General features: G+C 36.1%; 3 protein-coding genes across 4 annotated transcripts; all 3 read right to left on the bottom strand.

Annotated features, from left to right (window-relative positions):
* Positions 1-2,358: 2,358 nt before the first annotated feature.
* On the bottom strand, positions 2,359-4,517 carry LOC124440663. The gene is made up of 3 exons (XM_046991074.1): positions 4,337-4,517; positions 2,764-4,004; positions 2,359-2,472 (listed from the first exon to the last, which is right to left on the bottom strand). Exons 1-3 carry the CDS (start codon positions 4,407-4,409, stop codon positions 2,407-2,409), a joined length of 1,380 nt encoding a protein of 459 aa, XP_046847030.1. The 5' UTR covers positions 4,410-4,517; the 3' UTR covers positions 2,359-2,406.
* A 48-nt stretch (positions 4,518-4,565) lies between these two features.
* Positions 4,566-5,858, bottom strand: LOC124440664. Its single transcript, XM_046991075.1, is given in 3 exon segments — positions 4,566-5,116; positions 5,119-5,158; positions 5,160-5,858. Coding segments are annotated over 3 exon segments (801 nt in total). The 5' UTR covers positions 5,370-5,858.
* Positions 5,859-8,167: 2,309 nt separating this feature from the next.
* LOC124440661 (sterile alpha motif domain-containing protein 9-like) lies at positions 8,168-21,653 on the bottom strand. Of its 2 annotated transcripts, XM_046991072.1 has the most exons (6): positions 21,417-21,653; positions 20,907-20,993; positions 20,203-20,302; positions 19,946-19,982; positions 10,133-10,554; positions 8,168-9,942 (listed from the first exon to the last, which is right to left on the bottom strand). In XM_046991072.1, the coding sequence occupies exons 3-6, from the start codon at positions 20,258-20,260 to the stop codon at positions 8,288-8,290; spliced, it is 2,172 nt and encodes a 723-aa protein (XP_046847028.1). In that variant the 5' UTR covers positions 20,261-20,302; positions 20,907-20,993; positions 21,417-21,653; the 3' UTR covers positions 8,168-8,287. The 2 variants fall into 2 exon arrangements, with proteins under 2 accessions (XP_046847028.1, XP_046847027.1); XM_046991071.1 differs by having other exon boundaries at positions 20,907-21,653.
* Between the last annotated feature and the right edge of the window lie 1,627 nt (positions 21,654-23,280).

Here is a 23,280-nt window from a genome sequence, read left to right as displayed (position 1 = left end):
TGAGTTTTTTAAATGGAAATGATGATTTGTGAGCGTGGAAATACTCTACAGGGGGCATGTATCAAAAAAACTGAACAGTTAGGAAAACGTTGCTAATGTCATCAGCGCGCAAGATCTGTAAAAATATTTGGTAGAATATATAGTCAGACTTCCAATGGTTTATCTAACAGTAAAATTGTTGCAAATAACAACGATTTCAAGTGTGAGAAATGTGTCACGAAGGGAGAACCAAGGTAACAAAGTTTTGGAAAGTTTGCATGAAACATCTTGACACAATTCCTTGTGTCGACCTTGACGAGTTTAAAATAATTTCCTCTTCCCACGATCCCTTCAAACTCTCCATTTATGAGAGCCTGCTAATCAATAAATACAAGCCTTTCTTGACGTCCAATGCATTTCTATTCCACTCAATCTCTTCTACTTTCACAATATTTTTCTTCCTATAACTTTTTAATTTATGTAATCCATAATATCTATTTGACAATATTTGTCATAACATAACAACGTCATAAACGCGTCAAAATCTCACAGTAAATCCTATTTTTAAAACTTTTTATACTTATGAATATTTGGGAGAAACTCAAAATTACTTGGAAACATTCGCACTTCGTGCTTGTACTTGCAGGTTGCCACGTAATATTTCCTGTTGCCCTAACTTTCCTGCATATTTCTCATATAACTCAATAGAAACAAGTAAATATGTTTTCTATGTAAATCACTATGAAACGATCAAACATTCCACTAAGACAGAAAGCTTGACTGTATGCGTTCAGTAGGCCATCATTTGAAATCTGTCAAACCAATCACAATAAGACAAAAACTTGAACAAATTCCACGATAGCAATTGGACTTGTTATCGGTCCAACCATCCCGCTTATCAGTCAAGATCATCTCAAATCAATCAAAATCGTCCCACTGATCTGGCTATTGACCTATGAAATGATTCATATCGAATCATATGAGCGTTCATGGACTCTCTTAAACGTTAAACCAGTCATGCCACCCTACTTATTAGTCAGTCACTCAATATTATTCCCGATCAGTTCTAATTCCAATGATCTGGCTACCAACGAGATATTTATTACGATTTTCAGCTTTAAAACTGAATTTTGACAATATTTTCAAGCGATGCTATATTCAAGACTTTGATAATCACAAAATTTTTGTAATTAATGAATTTGTAACTGATTTGATACATGCAGCAGTACATCGAAAAAGACCATTGTTTAAGTTATACAACGACAACATCAACACTTTTACCTTTCATTTTCGTCACTAGAAATCGCTTTATCATTTTCTACAATTTGAAATAAAAATTATTAAAGTAAATTAAACTTCACAATTTTTGTATGATTACATACTCCAATTTCCAAGCAACATGAAAACAATAGTTAAACAAAAAAGTAAAACAAAATACGTAAAAAGTCAAAGTAAAACAGTAAAAAGAAATTTAAGTGAACAATTTATGGTCTACTGCTGTTACTAAAACAATATGATCGTTCTTTGCCTTTACCTACCAATAAATGAAGATGCATTGGAAGAACATGATGATGATTTTGATCCATTTGAGGTTGACATTCTTCTTCCTTTTATTCTTTCCCTTTCTTTCTTTTGATGTTTCTACCAAATGGGTGTACATTAATAAACTCTGAATAACTAATTCTTGTATAACATAGCGGTTTTAGAAACCGATCTCATATTTCTGTGTACTGAGCAAACATTTATGTAAAGAACTCATTTTGAGCATACTCATTTGTTCGTTCTATAATTGCCTGCTGTTATTTCGAATAACAAGTTGCATATCACGAAAACAAATATGACGCTTCCTTAAACTACTCGAATGCGTTCAAAGAATTTCGCTTTTTCTTCCTTGTCGTTGAAACCTTAAAAGTTAAAATTCTTTAAAATTTGAAAACTCTGAAATGTTTTTGCCTCAAAAACTCTTTCTATACAAGGAAGTGGATGAACACCTGTTATATTTTATTGCAATACATAGTAAAAAATAAAGCTTATTTAAAAAATTGTCAATTTGTGGGGATCATATTATTTCATTTTACAGTTCGTCAGCTTAGTAATCGCACTGTCTGTGCTTGTTATGTCTTTCCAATTTTCAAAGACGTCGCGAAAATGCTTTCACCGGTTCGCCATGTATTAAATTTAAATACAGGCACAGTATAGAAAAATATAAACACATTGTAGTTATTTTAGTACAAATAATTCAAACCCTTACCTTCAAGTTTACTTTTTACAAGGCTTTCTCAATGAAACGTTTGATTTTCGATAGACTGCAGGTTGTCAACAGTCAATATTGTAAATGCTTGGAAGTGTCCGAAAATAATCGAAATTGAAACAATCACGTAACAATAAGAACGAAAATCTATTGGACCATTCAATGATATGTTATTATTAGGTTACATAGTAACCAATGTTAATAACTAATATCGGAGGAACCGGTAGCAGCCAGAGACTAAGCTAAAAAGGAATATAAATGACGTATTTAACGTGGGCAAGACTGAGGAATCTAGCTAACACAATTTGATACAATTTGCAAACTAAACTATATTCATATTGATGTACAAAACATTATAGGGATCAAGTTTAAATTGTCTTTGTCTTTTTTTCATATACATAAATAAAACGACAATTTTCACCAGTATAAAAAACAGTTGAGTTATCACTTCTTAACTGAACTATTAACATTGTTACTCCATTTTAAGACCAACATTTAATTTAGAAATTAAAATCGATATCATCATACGTAACTGGTCTTGCTTTGCTACGCAAACGTTCAGCTATGCCAGCTATCTCTTGTTCATCACTTATTTGAAATGTATTGTTCTTTGATTGTATTCCAACATTAAAATTAACATGCTTTCCTCCTTTTTTCTTCTTTTTTTTGCTTGCCTTACTATTTTTCTTTCCTTGAGCAGAATTTTGCAAATGAACCTTTCTTGATTTGTCCGTGGACACTGGCGGAAACGTCAAGGGAATGCGATTAAAAGCAATATGCCAGTCCAGAAAAATGTTGGGATCAACAGGAACCCAAGGGACATTTTTATCGTACTGTACCAAGAAATTGTTTGAGTGAGCAAGATGAAGGTCATATACGGACTTCTTTGTCGCGTCCTTTGCTACATTGTAAACACAAATGTGTAAATCATTTGCCGAATGAGACAAAATGTATTTGCCTGGTAGCAATAGTTTTTGCAGTCGTGTGAAAATTCCATGAATTGCCTTCATTGGCTTAGCAGGATCATAGGAAGAAAGAGCTAAAATGTCTGATTGATTAAGAACATCCAATTTCAACAATTCTCCAGTTAAAAAAGACACTCGAGCACAAACACAAACTGACTCTAGGTTGCAGTAAGTATGTATCCAACATCTTGATGCTTCACTCATAGTTATTTTTTCATATCCATAACAAAGTTGATATTCAGGTTTGATAAATACATTGACTGGATGTAAAGCGCCTCGTCCTGATTTTCTTTTAGGTTGGTGAAGCAAGCCACAATCAGACGTTCTTATTAACAAATTTAAAGTGCCAAATGTCCAAAGACTGTAGGTGAATTGGGATAAATTCTGAATTTTTTCCTTGTCCATATCTTCATGTTGCGACATCTCATCACCATCATTAGATACTTTGTCGTCAACAACAAAAGCATCTTTTAAGGAAGAATCAGAAGACAAGTCGTTTCGATTTCCTATTGGAATATTTTCTTCACAAATAGTCAAATCATTATCGTGTTTCATGGCTTCCTTTACTAAATTACAATCATTTTTCACCGATTCACGGCAATCTCTTTCTTCTATGTAATTTTTTTGAGTCTTTGTTGCATATGTTTGGTTTCCACTGTCGTTATTACTGTCTAAAGGCTTCTTCAAAATTCGGCACAGCTCATCGCCAAAATACATCACATTCACTTCTCTTGGTGTCATCGTTTTTGATGGTAAAGGATTGTCTATGAATATAGTTTGATTTCCATTCAACGTTGCTTCATCTTTATCTAAAAATGGTAATAATTAATCACATCGAGAGAGGTCTGGTTCGAAATACAACCAATGGTTACCACATTGAGAGAGGTCTGATACAAGATATAACAGTGAGAGAGGTCTGGTGCGAGACAGTTTTAGCATGAATTGATCCCAAACAAATACCCAGAAAAACTTTGCAAAAACACCTTATTCAATATATTAGTAAATTTACGGGTGTCGTTCGGGGAATTTTAGAGCTGTACGACTTTTTTTTTATATATTTCAGTTTAAAAAGCATCGAAATGATGGCATGGCAACAGCATATTTGCTTATTCAGTCTTGTATGAATAAATAATTCACAAACCTTTCCATTCCACAACCGTCACTGGCAGTTCCCAATCTTTTTCATAATCAGGCGAATGATTGTCAATCAGCATTTGTAATGCTTCGCCGGTCAACACAAAATGAATAGCATTATCTTCGACAAATTCACAAGCAGTAGTATCCTGCTGTATCTGTCAATGAATATAGTCAATAACCAAAGTCACCGAAAGCAGAACCAATTTAGAAAAAAAGTTAGTGGCAAAGAAAGATTAAAACATAGAAAATATACTACAATCATTGTCTCTCCCAGATATAATAGAAGAACTGCACTCGTGTTTACTAGAACTTACACTGTCGAGAGTAGGAGTCACTGCTTTCTTAGTGTTCTTCCCCTTGTCTCGACTTTCCTTTTGGGTTGGTTTTGATGATAGTTGCGTCGTTGGGGTTGGCTTTGCAAATGACCACCCTGACGTTGGAATAAAAAAAGGCACATTAGAATTATATGAGCTGGTCGTCCGTTGATCGTTGCGTTTCCGTTTTTGGCTTATCACTTGCTGTGCAGCCTTTTTACTTTCTTTTACTGTTTTCAGGCGTTCCTTTAAATCATCACCAAACAGTTCTGCAGCAACAGATTCTTTGTTACTACAGATTACCTTGTAATTTTCATCAAGGTCAACTTTGAACAAGTCCCTGCGGCACATGTTCAGAAGCACAATAGATGTGGACAGCCCAACCCAGATAACCTCTGGTGTTGGTGCAGGTGTTGTAGGGTTAGTTACAAGAGAGGTACTTATCGTTCCCACAGTTCGGGAAATCGGCTCTTTACTAAGGCTTCTTGTAATTTTTGTAGACGTGCATCCATGGCTACAGGTGGACTTCCTAGCAATGTAACAAATTTCTGGGTTCACCTTTGTAACTCTTAACAGGTCACAGTTTTCCGGGCGTTTTACCCCTTCCTTCTGTTTTGATAATGTTTGTTCGTTTAGTCCAGTGGACAAAATGCTGGTCAGGATTTTAGAAATTTTAATTGGCAATGGTTGGTCTGTCGGTTCATTCTCAGTCACTTCGTGCATCAGCTCATCTACCAAAGCATTGCTTTGGTTTGCTAGAGCAAGAGCTGTATCTGCAACTACAGCAGCAGCCCCGTTGGTTGATGTTCGTCATCAGTTTCTCCTTCAGACATATCAACACCATCGTTCATTTGGCGTGCAGCATCATAAACCTTGCTTGAGCTCTTTTACGACAGGAGCAAAAGTATTCATCAAGCCAGTAAGTTGATCGACTTTCCAGTTAAGGTCGTCCAAAGTGGTTCTCCCGTCATTTCCTTCTTCTAGGAGATTGTTGTTGTTAGCTTTAGAAGGGTGTTTATACCCGGCCCCGCCAGATTTGCTCATTTTCCCTTGTAGACGAGACTGTTTCTGTTCCGGTCCATCGTCTACATTCACGTCTCCTAATAAGCCCGACAGCGTCGGATTAGAATGGTTATGCAAGAGCGTCAAGTCGTCTGCTTGCTCAATTTCTTCGCAGACTTGTGTCATTCGTTGTTGAATAGATTATCTAACCACAGGAAGAGTTTGCCGGGCAAACTCAGTGGTTATGTAGGTTTTTTGTCCTGTATTGTTTGTGCACTCTAATAAGTCAGAATGTCATTGGAAATGCGCGTTTATTAAAAATATTAAAATAATACTCAAAGAGCACATCGCTTATCGAACATTTCATCTTGCGAAACTAATAGAAATAGAAGACATACATCGATATTGACTATAGTAATGTTTTTAGTTATCAAAATTTAAAAGTTTCAATGTACATAGTTACCAGCAAAAGTTACAATGTACATCGTTACCAGCACTTATATTATATTATGTATATTAATTCTAAAAATTAAAAGTTTTGTTCATAAAATCATTAAATACAAACGTTCGTGGAAGAACCATAAGCATCACTACACGACTGGCAAAGTAAAAACTGCATAAATTAAAAAAAAATGTCTGATGTTATTGGGTTTAAAACAGTGCTACTCACGATCGTGAAATGTTAATCACACCCTTTCATTATAGATATTATACTTGTATATATATGACATAATTGTTGAGTTTCCTTTTTTATATTAAAGAGATACATAACAAATCGAAAAAATCTTGCAAATTCTACCACAACATTCAATCAAGTTTTCTTAGACTGTTCATAAGGATGGAATGTAATTCCCTTTGCAACAGGCTCAATTAACTGAAAGCCAACGACAAAATAAACTTTTGAATCTTCATTAAAATCTTTATCTGGAACACCAATATCATCTTTGTTAACGTGCAGTTCAATACCACCTTCAAGAAGCTCGATCTTTGTGACCTTTTTTGTTCCCTTGGTATGAACACGAAGTCTACCAGCACATTCTTTTAGCTTCTGTCTAGAATATTCCTTCCAAAAACTTTCAGTTTCCAGATCTTCTGTTTTGTAGCTTAAGTAGTCAGAGGCAGGCACAAGTTGCGATTCTCCCTTGCCGTTCTTCTTCAAGAAATGTACAAATCGATAACTTCTACAATGTGTACGTGACAATTCTTTAAGTTTAGTCACCATCCTTTTGTACTCAGCAATGTATTCATTGCGATCTTCACCATTCAAAATGTGAATGAACGCCATTACCATAGTAAAGTAAAATCGCTTTGGATCCAGCAAATTTGGTACTTCCAACCAATCACGGCACACCTTCCAGAGTCTCTCCATGGATTGAAACTTTGGCCCATTTCCCTCCAGACTCAGTGATATGAAACTGGAAGCAAAAGAAACTTCCTTTTCATCAATCACAAGATCATTCAACAATTTCATCAACTCACTCATTTCATTTTTTTTCAAAGGCTGATTCCGATTTGATTTAAGTAGCACCTGGGCTCTTATACGTTTTGCCTCTTTTGAACTAATTTTTGGTAATTTATAATTGCCTATGAGGGCAAAAACATTACCATGACTTTTAAAAACTCTATTGCGATTTCTCCATCCCTCATTGGTCAAAAAGCATATCAAAGTCAACCGTAAATTTTGTGTACGTTGTCGAAGCTCAGATAAATCGGCTTGAATTGATACTGTGGAAAACATAATATCATCAACAATATCAAGAAGATTAAACGAATCACTAATACATGTTCGAAAAAATGACGGTGCTCCGTTCAAAATGTATTTCACAGCTTTCTACATCTGAATCATGATCTTGGATGATCCATTGAATACAAGAAGTCCAAACATCTACCTCACCTAGTAGAGGAGAAGTAAATGTTGGAGGGAAATCTCGAGCAAATCGAAACTCGGAAATTGCAATATTGGCCAAGCTTTCCAAACATTCTATGTCCTTTATTTCATTATATTGAACCTTGTGCCGCAACATGATGGAAAGCAATATACCTTTGCTGTCGTGAATACTCTTCACCCTGCCATAAGTTTCAGATAATTTAATTCCTTTTGATATTAATTCTTCGGCTTCTTGAAACTTTGGAGGAGACATTCTGGCATGATAGCGGGCAGCATGTCCACAAGGTCGAGGATCAGGAATGATTTCAGCAGCTTTACGAAAGATTTTAGCAGTTTTCGTTTTACTAAAGGATCCTAACTCTTCGATCAAAAATGAAAAATTTCGTCCTTTCGTCCCACCCTTGTTGAAAAGAAAAAGGTCGCAATATAATTCAACAAATTTATTCATATTGTTAATAGGGGAAGAGTTCAAAAACCAAAAAACATATTCGTACAAATTTTGTCGTCTTTTCTCCAGATATTTTTTAAAAAGAATAGTTGCTACAACATGATGCTGAAGAGTATATCTGGCGTTACTCTCCTCTCTTGACGAATCATGAGATTAAGTAAATCATTGGAAAACACTTCTTGATATCTTGATATGTGACCTGAACACCTTTGTCGATACGAAGTTGAGATCTGAACATTTCGTACAGGAGAAAAGCTGGAGTGGGTTGATCGGCATATATCTGCAGAAAGGCCACCAAGCCTGCTATGTTTTCTCTAGATCACTCAGGTCATACAACGTGTTTGTCACAATTTCCTTAAGTTTTGCAGAAAATTCCTTCATCATTGACAGTAACGGAAAATGAAATACTCGACGAGCTATTTGATCATTTACGTTATATTTTTCTTTGAATTCTTTTAGATCATCAGGATTATCTTCCAAGTTTGAATTAATTTGGAACACTTTGTGCACATCTCCGTTTGGTGAAACTTTGCTACCATGACAGCACTGAAGAATAACTGCTCTTTTTCCAAGACTATTCAAGGAGCGAACAATACTATGGCTCAACAAATCGACTTTCCACTGCCGTCGACCATCTACAAGAATAACTGGGGATACCCCACATTCATCTTCCAAAGTAGCAATTCGATTTGATAACTCTGGCAAAAAATTTGTTTCATCTTCGAAATTAAAATCATCAGAAAGCTTTACCGATGCACACGGAAAATTGTTGTGAAGGTTCCAAAGCACTCTTTTGGCAATTGTGGAGCCCCCAGTCCCAGGAGAGTGAGCAATTTGAACGATGCTGCTGTGCTTTAGCAAACGCTGCTCAATCATGCGTTGAATGTGGATTTCAATATCTTTTTCCTTGGAACGCTTGGCATCATGGTTGAAGTACAAGCTGAGAAACGAGATCGAATTACCAGAGAGAAAGCTTGCTCGATGTTCTTCAATAGTTTTCTTTTGTTTTTTTTCATCATCTGGATACATGAACTTTTGTTCGCAGCCAATGTAGAACAGTTTTAAATACTCTTTCATGTACACATAATTTTTCTGTGTTAACGAGACACGAAGCTCAGACTGGAAGCAGGGCATCTCATATTTTAGGGAATCTTCACGAAAATTAAACAATTGTTTCATCCCTTTGTTTAAGTCACTAGATGACATAGCAAACACTTGAATGTCCTTGTTCAAGCTGGAGTTTTCGCAACTGTTATCAATGGAAATTGATGAAATATTGAAATCTGAAAAGTGTTCGAAAAATCGCTTCATTGTAACTTCGACGAAGGGCAACGCTGATGGTGATATTGGAAGAGCAAGACATCTTATTGGCTTTTGTTTATCGAACGAATCAGCACAACAGACAAAAAACTTTGCAATATTTTTTACATCCTGCCTTTTCCAGGCTGGAAAAAATTTAGGCTGACTTTCTTTATCGTCGATTTTTCTTCCATTCGCAAACAGCCACAGTATTCTTTTGGAGTCAATTTTCCTCTGTAATACCGATACATTAATTTTTCCTATCCTGCCAGGTGTGAAAGGTGAAAGCATAAGTGGGAGTAATGCTTGAGAATTGAAAGTCTTATACAAACCTTCATCTTCAGAATTTGGATCAAAATCAATTACCATACTCCATGGTACAGCCGCTAAAACCTTAAAATTTTCTGATTCGTCTGACGTCATCACGTCTGACACTAATACCAAATTTGTTTGTGATTGGTTAAAATTATTCATTCCACGAAGAAGTTGAGTCCAGGCATCCCACTCAGGATTTGGGATAGCATCTTGCACGTCTTCCTCTTGTTTTTCACCCTTCCTTATCTCAGCATCAGAACAGTTTTTTTTGTAATAATGTTGACGAACAGCTACTTCTTCCGAAAATAGCATTTTGTACTGTTCTAAACTTCTTTCAGTGCGATCTTTATTAAAGAAAGGTATGCAAATAAGTTGAAATATGACAAAAATAAAGGTGCATTGTCGTGGTAATAAACGAATAAACAGCTTTAAGGAAAATAAAGCAATTTTATCTATATGTTCAAGTATAGCATATAGTATACCAAGTAAGATGCTCTTAAGATTGCATTTATATGCTTTATTTTTTAAGATTACCTTCTAATACTTCATCAATTTCAGTCTCAGAGCAACCTAAGACAATAATGTTGGCTTTTAGCTTCTCCCACTGCTTTTCAAAATCATCATCACTCATTTTTTCACCACGTAAATGAACAATCGTATTGCGTACAGTGGCAATGCCTTGTAAAGCATTGTCTATATATGAATCTCTTTTTACTTTAGCTGCACATTTGGTGGTAAACCTCAATACACTAATAAGCAAAGTCACATCCCATTCATTGATATTGCCAGAATAAAATGCTTTTTCTTGATGAGGTAACAGTTTTAAGGAACCTTTCTTAAGAGCACTGGCGTCAAATGGCTGATTCTCCCAGTTAACATGGATACTTTTGAAAAAGTTTCTTAAAGTGTCAACACCAACACCCATTAGCAAGCGAATAAGTCTTGAATAATTCAATCTAAATAGATGGACGCAGTACAAAGAATAAGACAGAACCTAACTTACAATGTTTGTACAGCTGTTCAGCGCATCATCTATATTACGACTACAGAATTGAAACACACTCTTCACGAATATTTTTATATCAAATCAAGCATTATCTGTTTCATATCATAAATTTATTTCATTCCATGAATTTGAAAAGTAAAAAAGGATGAAAAAGGTCGGCTTTAGTAAATTAGATTATATAGTTTTGCGTATGCCTCAAACAGGACAGTACCTAGAAGTTAGTTTATTTCTTAAGAACTCATTGAAAGCTGGGGCTCTTTTCAAAATTAATGTTCATGAAATCTCGACCATAACAGCAACTCTTATTCGGCTGAATTTTTTAAATGGAAATGATGATTTGTGAGCGTGGAAATACTCTACAGGGGGCATGTATCAAAAAAACTGAACAGTTAGGAAAACGTCGCTAAAGTCATCAGCTCGCAAGATCTACAAAAATCTTTGGTAGAATAGATAGTCAGACTTCCAATGGTTTATCTAACAGTAAAATTGTTGCAAACAACAACGATTTCAAGTGTGAGAACTGTGTCACAGAGGGAGAACCAAGGTAACAAAGTTTTGGAAAGTTTGCATAAAACATCTTGACACAATTCCATGACCTTGACGAGTTTAAAATAATTTCCTCTTCCCACGATCCCTTCAAACTCTCCATTTATGAGAGCCTGCTAATCAATAAATACAAGCCTTTCTTGACGTCCAATGCATTTCTATTCCACTCGATCCCTTCTACTTTCACAATATTTTTCTTCCTATAACTTTTTAATTTATGTAATCCATAATATCCATTTGACAATATTTGTCATAACATAACAACGTCATAAACGCGTCAAAATCTCACAATAAATCCTATTTTAAAACTTTTTATATTTATGAATATTTGGGGGAAACTCAAAATTACTTGGAAACATTCGCACTTCGTGCTTGTACTTGCAGGTTGCCACGCAATTTTTCCTGTTGCCCTAACTTTCCTGCATATTTCTCATATAACTCAATAGAAACAAGTAAATATGTTTTCTATGTAAATCACTATGAAACGATCAAACTTTCCACTAAGACAGAAAGCTTGACTGTATGCGTTCAGTAGGCCATCATTTGAAATCTGTCAAACCAATCACAATAAGACAAAAATTTAAACGAACAAATTACACGATAGCACTTGGACTTGCTTATCGGTCCGACCATCCCGCTTATCAGTCAAGATCATTCCAGATCAGTCAAATCGTCCCACTGATCTGGCTATTGACCTATGAAATGATTCATATCGAATCATATGAGCGTTCATGGACTCTCTTAAACGTTAAACCAGTCATGCCACCCTACTTATTAGTCAGTCACTCAACATTATTCCAGATTAGTTCAAATTCCAATGATCTGGTTACCAACGAGATATTTATTATAATTTTCGGCTTTAAAACTGAATTGTGACAATATTTTCAAGCGAAGATAAATTCAAGAATTTGATAATCACAAAAATTTTGTAATTAATGAATTTGTAAGTGATTTGACACACGCAGCAGGAGATCAAGATAGAACATTGTTTAAGTTATACAAGGAGAACATCAGTGGCGTAAGCTAGCGGTCCCGCTACTCCCGCCCGGCGGGAGTAGGAATTTCCCAAAAAATAATATATATTGTATTTGGAGATGAGATATACATTATTTCACAAACAATTTGCAATATTATGTTTTATTCGTTCATTTTCACGCTTTTGTTCGTTTGTTCGTAATCGTAATACCGCAAAATCTCAATATTTGTCTTATAACCTGGCAACCGCCTTTTCTCGCACATTTCAATGCATACTCGCGCGATTTCTCCACGTATTCCGCCTATCTTCAGAGGGCGGAACATACAATACACTTTTATATAAGAAGTTTTGAATTCTGGTTTGCTAAGGGACTTGGCGCATGCTCAAATCTGCCGTTTTTATAGTCGAACCATTGAGTTCTATAATAACTGGAGAGGCTAAGTGCACTGAGGCGATGATGCCAAAAACATGGATGCCAATTGACCTATTTCCGCTGAAATGTTCGCTTTGCAGGAAAAAATATTCTCGACCTCCCCCTGTTGTCTACAGGAAAGGATATAGAATTTATAACAACAAACACGATATCTTTTTTGGCATTTCTTTTATAATGCCAACACTTTAATCGTTCAATTGTCGAATATAGTAATGTGCACAAAAAGGAACATCGGAACTCGCTCTCGGAGATTGTCACTCGTCACCTTCAACTTTCATATTTCAATACAACTTGCCATCTTATTTTTCAGTCGTTACAAAGCCAAAAAAACAGAGCTTCAGGGTTAAAACTCTCTACCAGTTTTCCTCTACATGTCGTAAAAATTTTGCCTTAATCAGAAGTTTGAAAAAGGAATAAAAACGCGAAAACTGTGATTTTGTAATACAAAAGTATAGTAAAGTGGGAGCGATACCCCCCATGAAGCCAGTAGCAAATGATCGATCTTCCGGCTTCAATTTTCGCAATAGATGCGTTATCCAGTCTAATATACATATCAGTGGTCGAACTCCTGCTATTATAAATTGGCGGAGGTTGTAATTATTCGACCTTTTAATAGTCGCGGGTAAAAAGTCGCGTGTCGCGGGTATAAAAAACACTTTTTTGCATGAAAAAGTTAGAAAGAAGTCGATGTTAAATTCTCAGGAATTCTTTATTTCTATGTATGCCCACTTGAATGTGCTCTACGAATCAAAGTTCTCTGCTGCCAACATTAAAATATGTAACCGGTGCTTTGCATATTTAAGATTTGTTATGTTATACCTATCCAAATATACAAAACGATGCGTTGTTAATAAAAGAGGAATTATTATTAGTTTTGAGGGCCGTTAAATTTCTTATACAATTGAAATTGTAAAACCTAGTTCATATAAATTATTAGATATGGTTTATTTGTATGTATAACTTGCACTTTCTCACGATTATAAATTTGCTTTTCTTTAGCAACTAAGGGCTCATTACCATTAAAAGAGATGTATCCAAGTAAATCTTGAATGGTTAGTGATGCTTGGTATTAATGAAAGGGTAACTATGTTTTCGATAGTGACTACCTTTTTGGTTTCGCTACGTAGATGACACAATCACAGCACTAGATGCAGACGAGATTGATGACTTTCACACTCACATCAACAAACAGAACAGCCACATACAATTTACCACAGATGTCGAAGAAAACGGAACTGTTCCTTTTCTCGACTGTTTGGTAAAACATGACAATCAAAAACTACGAACAACAGTTAATCGCAAGCCAACACATACTGACCGACTACTAGACCAATCATCTTACAACCCTACATCACACAAAGCCACCACAATCAGAACATTAACAAGACGTGGACAAATCATATGTGATTCACCGGACGCTCTACACAACGAAAACAACTATCTCAAACGTGTTTTTGACAAAAACAACTATAACTCTGACTTTATCAAACGCAACACTTACAAACCCAACGAACCGAACGAAACGAACAACTCAGTGACAACAGCAACGATACCTTACATCAAAGGTACTTCTGAGACTATCTCGCGTATCTTACGACCATACAACATACGTGTCGCACATAAACCAATCACAACGTTACGACAAGTACTAACGAACATAAAGGACAAAGAACAACCCAACGAACGACAAGGTGCAGTTTACAAAATAAACTGCTCCGACTGCCACGCCTCCTATATCGGGGAAACTGGCAGGAACTTAAACATAAGACTTACTGAACACAAACGAGCTACTAAGAAACAAGACAAAACTAATCACATTGCCGAACATCACCGAATCACAAAGCACAACATTGACTGGGACTCGGCAAAATGCATTACTTACAGTACTGACTATAGACAACGGCTTACATTAGAAAGTTGGTATACCAACTTGGAACAAACCCCCCTGAACAGATCACAGCAATTACCGGCACCTTACAAACGACTTACAATACAAACAAACGATCAACTAAAAACATTACACTTCACACTAATTCACAATGACAATACACAATCGACACCCACACATTACAACTAAAAACATCACACCTAAATCACACATCACAACTAAAAATAAAAATATTTCACTTCACACTAATTCACAATGACAATACAAACTTCCTGTACAAACAATACAATGACGTAAGAACCAGATAACAAATACGGCTAACCTGACGTTTACTCCTCATTTGACTCTGAAGATGACTACCGCTAAGGTTGTCAAAACGTAAATCAACAACAACAAAAACAGTCCTTCTCAGGACTATACCAACCTGGACGATCTACATTCACAAACATGTAACGATACTCCCGGGTTGAAACCATTTACTTTATAGTGATTAGTGCATAACTTATATATGTTAATATTATATTTGGATACATAGAACAAACACACCTTGCTCATGAGTCACGATTTTACGCAACGCTAATGAGGTATTTCTATCGACAACAGAGAACGTGTACACCCTGGCTATAAGTGTAGAAGTCATAACAAATATCAACCATTAATTCAAAATTTATTTGGATACAACTCATGTAATGGATATAAAACATACTATTGCTAAGTAAAAGAAACTTGTCAATCGTGCGCAAGGAAAAGTGGAAGCGGTTTTACTTATATAATCTATCCATAGCTTATGAAATATGATCCTAAACGATATGTGTTTACAACTTGAAGTGGATGTATTTAGTTTTCAACGGCAATGTCCCCAAAATTTGCAGCCTCTAATTATAGAATTTACATACGGGGTACATGTGTGTATATCACAAGTATATCTTACACTTTCCCTCTATTGGAAAGTTGCGTTTCCCTTACAACTATAAATAATTTGCCTTGATCCCCGTCCCTTAAATCAAGCTATAAAACGCCAGCATTATCGATTACCCACCACAGAAGAAATAATATCTCAAATGAGTGGCGCCAAAGTCTTCAGTAAACTCGATGCAAGTAATGGATATTGGCAGATAGCAGTAGATGATTCAACCTCTGACCTCCTTACCTTTGGCACAGCGTTCGGGCGATACAGGTTTAAGAGAATGCCATTCACTCAGCTAGTGAGATTTTGATCCAACTTGAAATCTCCAAGATCATTGCTGGCTGCGAAGGTTGTGCCAACTCTCAGGATGATATAATTGTTTGGGGGGAAACTAAAGAAATCCATGATCAGCGCTTACAGAAAGTCCTTGCTCAGATCAAAGAAAGTGGACTGAAATTTAACCAGTCGAAATGCATCTTTGGTGCAACTTAATTAACATTTCTTGGTCATGTCATGTCAGCAGATGGAGTGAAGCCGGACCCCCAAAAAGTTGAGGCAATCACTCGAATGCCGATTCCAACTACAAAAGTTGAGCTCCAGCGATTTATGGGCATGGTGAACTATCTGGGAAAATTTATTCCTAACTTGTCAGACGAAACAGCACCACTCAGAGCCCTCTTAAAGAATGATACCGAATTCGTCATGCAAAAGCCTCAACTTGACTCCTTTGAGAAACTCAAGCGCCACATATCTTCTGTACCGGTTCAGCAATTTTATGACCCTAACCTCCCAATTCGCATGCGAACAGACTCCAGTTCAGTTGGCCTAGGTGAAATGCTAGAGCAGTGTATAAACAGCACCTGGAATCCCGTTGCATTTGCCTCCAGAGCGTTAGATAAGTCTGAACAAAACTATGCACAAATAGAGCGCGAAACCCTGTCCGTCGTTTTTGGATGTGAAAGATTCCACGAATACCTTTTTGGTCATGCATTTGTGGTTCAAAATGATCACCAACCATTAAAAGCAGTTTTCTCAAAAAGCATTGTGCAATGTCCCCCACGAATACAACGATTTTTTCTTCGCTTGCAAAAATACGACTTCACGTTTGAATATGCACCTGGTAAAACCATGTAAGTTGATGATGCGCTCAGTCAAGCATCTCTCAACAGTAAACCAGAGATCGATCCAAAGGAAATGGCTCATCACGTCCACTCGGTCATCAATACACTTCCAATTAGCGAATGAAGACTTTCACAGTTGCAACGTGAAACGCGGATCGATCCAGATCTACAGATCTTAAAGCAGTACACAATCAATGGTTGGCCATCCAAAGACGAAATTAACAACACTGTAAAACCATTCTATAACCAACGTCATGAAATCATGTACAACAACGACCTCCTTCTAAAAGGACAGCAAATTATCATACCTACCTCGATGCGTCGTGAAATCCGAGAGATTATACATGAAGGGCATCAAGGAATCGAAAAATGCAAAAACCGGGCCCGTCATGCCGTGTATTGGCCAGGGATGAACCACAAGTTAGCTATCCTCGTATCTCAATGTGCCACATGCATCAATCATCGTAATCGACATCAAAGGGAGACATTGATCCTACATCAAGTCCCAGACCAGCCTTGGGTAAAAGTTGGCACAGATCTTTTTACACTCTACAACCGAGACTACGTCATAGTCACTGACTATCACTCAAAATTTATCGAGGTAGCTCACATACTAAGGCCAGTGGATTCTCCTTCAGTTGTACGTGCCATAAAAAAAATCTTCAGCCGACATGGAATACCACAAATTGTTGTCAGCGATAATGGCCCTCAATACAGTGCCTCATCCTTTAAACAATTTGCTCGAGAATGGGACTTTCGACATGACAACTCAAGTCCTCACTTCCCTCAATCAAATGGTCTCGTTGAACGATCTATCCAAACAGTCAAGCAAACAGTGAAGAAAGCTCAGGAAGCTAAGAATGATCCATTTCTCTCACTACTAATATTGAATACAACACCCGCAAATGATGGCAGTTCCCCCGCCTACAAAATGTATCACAGGAACACACGCACAACCCTTTCCGCAGCAAAAGGTCAAACAATCAATGTCACTCCCTCCAACTCTTACGTCAAGGCAGCGTACGATTATCATGCCTGAGACCTATCCAATATTGAGCCGGGCACCACTGTCCGAATTCGAACTAACAACGACAACAGCTGGGCACAAACCGGACAAGTAGTCAAGAAGTGTAAGGAACCTACAGCCTACCTCGTCATGAATGAAAAGGGGCACATGGTCCGTAGGAACAGGCGTCACCTCCTACCAACAAAAGAACCATTCAAAGTCAAGGCCAACTATGATGACCTGCAAACGCTGTCAAAACCTAATCCCGACAAGTCATTAGCACCTCATCAAACATCCCGATACGGCCGACCCATGCGTACTCCATCACGATACGCAGACTACAATATGTCGCAAAAGTAAACAGACCTTGCTTGAAAACAGCACTATAGCACACATATTATAACTACGTTTATGTTATTGATAAAACGGAAGATGTTGCATGTCAATGTCACTCCACGTGACCTCCTTGTGAGGGATGAATTCTAGATAGAGATATTTAGCACGCGCACGATATATACAAAGAAACCGAACTCAAAAATCTAGCATTAAAAACTATTACAGACATGTCTAATGTTTTCCCCGCAAACATCGCCATCATGGACTAAGAATGGCTACAACGATATGCGGAGTATTATGTCGTCTGATGCTAAGAAGCATGAAAAATCTAAATCGCATTTGACTGCTTTTAAGACATGGAAAATGTATGGATCTAGTGAACGAATTGATTGTCTTATGTCCCTCGCGAGAAGAAATGAGATTAAGCGTGACAATGAGGAGGTAAGACAAAATCGAGAAATTTTAAAAACTGTTACTGAGGCCGTGCTGTATTTGTCAAAGTAAGAGTTGCCATTTAGAGGTCACGATGAGTCCGAAGGTAGCTTGAACAACGGTAATTATAGAGAGTTGCTCGAATGTTTTGCTAAGTTTGATTCTGTATTCGAGCGTCGACTGCACAGTAGACTAGCAGAATCTGATATAGTTGGTGACAGAAGATTTACTGAAGTCTTCCAAGAAATTCAAAATGATCTTATCAGCTATCTTGATTCAATTAATGAAGATGAAATCAGAAAGGAAATAAATGATTGCACATTTATGAGTATTCAGGTTGATGAAGCATCTGATGTGTCCATCAAAGAGCAGCTAAGTGTTATTGCTCGGTTTGACAAAGCAAGGATTTGTGGATGTAAGTATGAACAGAAATGCCACAGCAATATCACAAGTTGTCAAAGATAAACTTGGTGAGTATTCTGATATAGAAGAAAAACTGGTTTTGCAAACATATGATGGTGCTTCTGTCATGTTTGGCCATATCAATGATCTTCAAGCATTGGTTCGACAAGAGTATCCTTTTGCCCATTTTGTTCATTGTGCAGCTCATAGATTGAACCTGGTCCTATGCCAGTCAGCCTCATCAATTTCTCCTGTTAAAATCTTTTTCATTAATATAGGTACATTCAGCACATTTACAAGCAATGCCCCAAAGAGAAAAGCTTTTCTCACATCAAACAACCTTGAGTTTAATGCCACTAGTGAAACAAGATGGTATTATCGCTCTGGATTAATCAATGTATTGCAAAAAAACTATGAAAAACTTTTAAATATTTTTGGGGGGGTACTTGACCAACCAGCTGGGTGGGATGATGAGTCATTAAGTAAAATAAGTGCCTTACTGCATTATCTTGATAGCTTTCTCTTTTGTTTTCTAGTATGTGTTTTTTACAGGATTTTAGAACAGTCCACAATTTCATATTTCATTCTTCAATATAGAGAAACCCATTTTAACTATGGCATAAGCAAGATTGACAATTTCAAGCAGTTTATTGCATCACTTCACACAGATGAAGCTTTCACCAAGTTTTACCAAACTGTACTAGAAAAAGTAGGCCCACCAGCAACCAGAGCAGATAGTAGATACAATCACAAACAGCTTTATTTTGAGATTATTGATCCATTAAAGGCATGTAAAGTGAATGATTTCAAGATATTAATCAGTTTGAGTTTTTAGATCTTGTAAATCCTAAACTATTTACTACATGGAAGGACATAGTTCCACAGGAGAAGCATTTTAGGAAGTGTCCTATACTATGTTATTTTTTGTGCTAATCCAAATTTCTTCTGTTTATTTAGGAGCAGTGATGAGTTCGATTCATTATGTTTTAGGGGACAATTGTCTCCTGCGTAACGTTTCTCTGAGCCACCTTTAGTACCTTTTTAACTAGTTGCAGTTTTGACGATTGCCACATTAAGAATGAAGCTAATAAAAACGGGTGTTTATAACTTATTGTATAACAAATAATTTGCCCTCCAAATCACAGGAAATGCTGTTTCCAAGGCTCTGGATGTCAAAATTTTCCTGGGAGCATGCTCCCGGACCCTCCTAGTGGGGGTCGCACCTCCGGCACAACATTGGGGGGTGGGAGTTACTATTTTTCCTGGCTATGCCACTGGACAACATCATTTTTACCTTTCATTTTCGTCACTAGAAATCGCTTTATCTTTTTCTACAATTTGAAATAAAAATTATTAATGTAACTTAAACTTCACAATTTTTGCATGATTACATACTCCAATTTCCAAGTAACATGAAAACAATAGATAAACAAAAAAGTAAAACAAAATATGTAAAAAGTCAAAGTAAAACAGTAAAAAGAAATTTGACTGAACAATTTATGGTCTACTGCTGTTACTAAAACAATATGATCGTTCTTTGCCTTTACCTACCAGTAAATAAAGACGCATAGGAAGAACATGATGATTTTGATCCATTTGAGGTTGACATTCTTCTTCCTTTTATTCTTTCCCTTTCTTTCTTTTGATATTTCTACCAAATGGGTAAACATTAATAAACACTAATAACTAATTCCTGTATAACATAGCGGTTTTAAAAACCGCTCGCATATTTCTGTGTACAGAGCAAACAATTATGAAAAGAACTCATTTTGAGCATGCTCATTTGTTCGTTCTATAATTGCCTGCTGTGATTTCAAATAACAAGTTGCGTATCACGAAAACAAATGATGCTTCCTTAAACTACTCGAATGCGTTCAAAGAATTTCGCTTTTTCTTCCTTGTCGTTGAAACCTTAAAAGTTAAAATTCTTTAAAATTTGAAAACTCTGAAATGTTTTTGCTTCAAAAACTCTTTCTTTACAAGGAAGTGGATGATCACCTGTTATATTTTATTGCAATACATAGTAAAAAATAAAGCTTATTTAAAAAATTGTCAATTTGTGGGGATCATATTTCATTTTACAGTTCGTCAGCTTAGTAATCGCACTGTCTGTGCTTGTTATGTCTTTCCAATTTTCAAAGACGTCGCGAAAATGCTTTCACCGGTTCGCCATGTATTAAATTTAAATACAGGCACAGTATAGAAAAATATAAACACATTGTAGTTATTTTAGTACAAATAATTCAAAAACTTACCTTCAAGTTTACTTTTTACAAAGCTTTCTCAATGAAACGTTTGATTTTCGATAGACTGCAGGTTGTCGACAGTCAATGCTCTAAATGCTTGGAATTGTCCGAAAATAATGGAAATTGAAACAATGACGTAACAATAACAAAAATCTATTGGACCATTCAATATGTTATTATTAGGTTACATAGTAACCAATGTTAATAATTAATTTTCGGAGGAACCGAGAGCGGCCTGAGACTAAGCTAAAAAGGTATTTAAATGACGTTTTTAACGTGGTTAGACTGAGGAATCTAGCTAACACAATTTGATACAATTTGCAAACTAACCTATACTAACATTGATGTACAAAACATAGGGGTCAAGTTTAAATCGTCATTTTTTCATATACATAAATAAAATGACAATTTTTACCAGTATAAAAAACAGTTGAATTATCATTTCTTAACAGAACTATCAACATCGTTACTCAATTTCAAGACCAACATTTAATTTAGAAATTAAAATCGATATCATACGTAACTGGTCTTGCTTTGCTCAGCTATGCCAGCTATCTCTTGTTCATCACTTATTTGAAATGTATTGTTCTTTGATTGTATTCCAACATTAAAATTAACATGGTTTTCTCCTTTTTTTTGCTTGTCTTACTATTTTTCTTTCCTTGACCAGCATTTTGCAAATGAACCTTTCTTGATTTGTCGGTGGACACTGGCGGAAACGTCAAGGGAATGCGATTAAAAGCAATATGCCAGTCCAGAAAAATGTTGGGATCAACAGGAACCCAAGGGACATTTTTATCGTACTGTACCAAGAAATTGTTTGAGTGAGCAAGATGAAGGTCATATACGGACTTCTTTGTCGCGTCCTTTGCTACATTGTAAACACAAATGTGTAAATCATTTGCCGAATGAGACAAAATGTATTTGCCTGGCAGCAATAGTTTTTGCAACCGTGTGAAAATTCCATGAATTGCCTTCATTGGCTTAGCAGGATCAAAGGAAGAAAGAGCTAAAATGTCTGATTGATTAAGAACATCCAATTTCAACAATTCTCCAGTTAAAAAAGACACTCGAGCACAAACACAGACAGACTCTGGGTTGCAGTAAGTATTTATCCAACATCTTGATGCTTCACTCATAGTTATTTTTTCATATCCATAACAAAGTTGATATTCAGGTTTGATAAATATATTGACTGGATGTAAAGCACCTCGTCCTGATTTTCTATTTGGTTGGTGAAGCAAGCCACAATCACATGTTTTTATTAACAAGTGTGCCAAATGTCCAAAGACTGTAGGTGAATTGGGATAAATTCTGAATTTTTTCCTTGTCCATATCTTCATGTTGCAATATCTCATAACTATCATTAGATATTTTGTCGTCAACAATGAAAGCATCTTTTAGGGAAGAATCAGAAAACAAGTTGTTTCCATTTCCTATTGGAATATTTTCTTCACAAATAGTCAAATCATTATCGTCTACCATGGCTTCCTTTACTAAATTACAATCACTTTTAACCGATTCACGGCAATCTCTTTCTTCTATGCAATTGTTTTGAGTCTTTGCTGCATATGTTTGGTTTCCACTGTCGTTATTACTTTCTAAAGGCTTCTTCAACATTCGGCACAGCTCATCGCCAAAATACATCACATTCACTTCTCTTGGTGTCATCGTTTTTGATGGTAAAGGATTGTCTATGAATATAGTTTGATTTCCATTCAAAGCTGCTTCATCTTTATCTAAAAATGGTAATAATTAATAACATTGAGAGAGGTTTGGTACAAGATAAAACCAATGGTTACAACATTGAGAGAGGTACAAGATATAACAGTGAGAGAGGTCTGATACGAGATATAACAGTGAGAGAAGTCTGGTGCGAGACATTTTTAGTATGAATTGATCCCAAAACAAATACCCAGAAAAACTTTTCAAAAACCTTCAAAAAACTTATTCAATATATTCAATATATTAGCAAATTTATGGATGTCGTTCAGGAATTTTAGAGCTGTACGATTATTTTATATATTTCAGTTAAAAAGCATCGAAATGATGCCATGGCAACAGCATATTTGCTTATTCACTCTTGTATTAATAATCAATTGACAAACCTTTCCATTCACAACTGTCACGGGCAGTTCCCAATCTTTTTCATAATCAGGCGAATGATTGCAATTAGCATTTGTAATGCTTCGCCGGTCAACACAAAATGAATAGCATTATCTTCGACAAATTCACAAGCAGTAGTATCCTGCTGTATCTGTCAATGAATATAGTCAATAACCAAAGTCACCGAAAGCAGAACCAATTTAGAAAAAAATTTAGTGGCAAAGAATGATTAAAACATAGAAAATATACTACAATCATTGTCTCTCCCAGATATAAT

Source organism: Xenia sp. Carnegie-2017, unplaced genomic scaffold (genome assembly GCF_021976095.1).
Source record: "Xenia sp. Carnegie-2017 unplaced genomic scaffold, XeniaSp_v1 HiC_scaffold_2, whole genome shotgun sequence".
Classification (NCBI taxonomy): domain Eukaryota; kingdom Metazoa; phylum Cnidaria; class Anthozoa; order Malacalcyonacea; family Xeniidae; genus Xenia; species Xenia sp. Carnegie-2017.
Note: the sequence above shows the minus strand (reverse complement) of the source record. Positions and strands in the feature narration are given on the sequence as shown.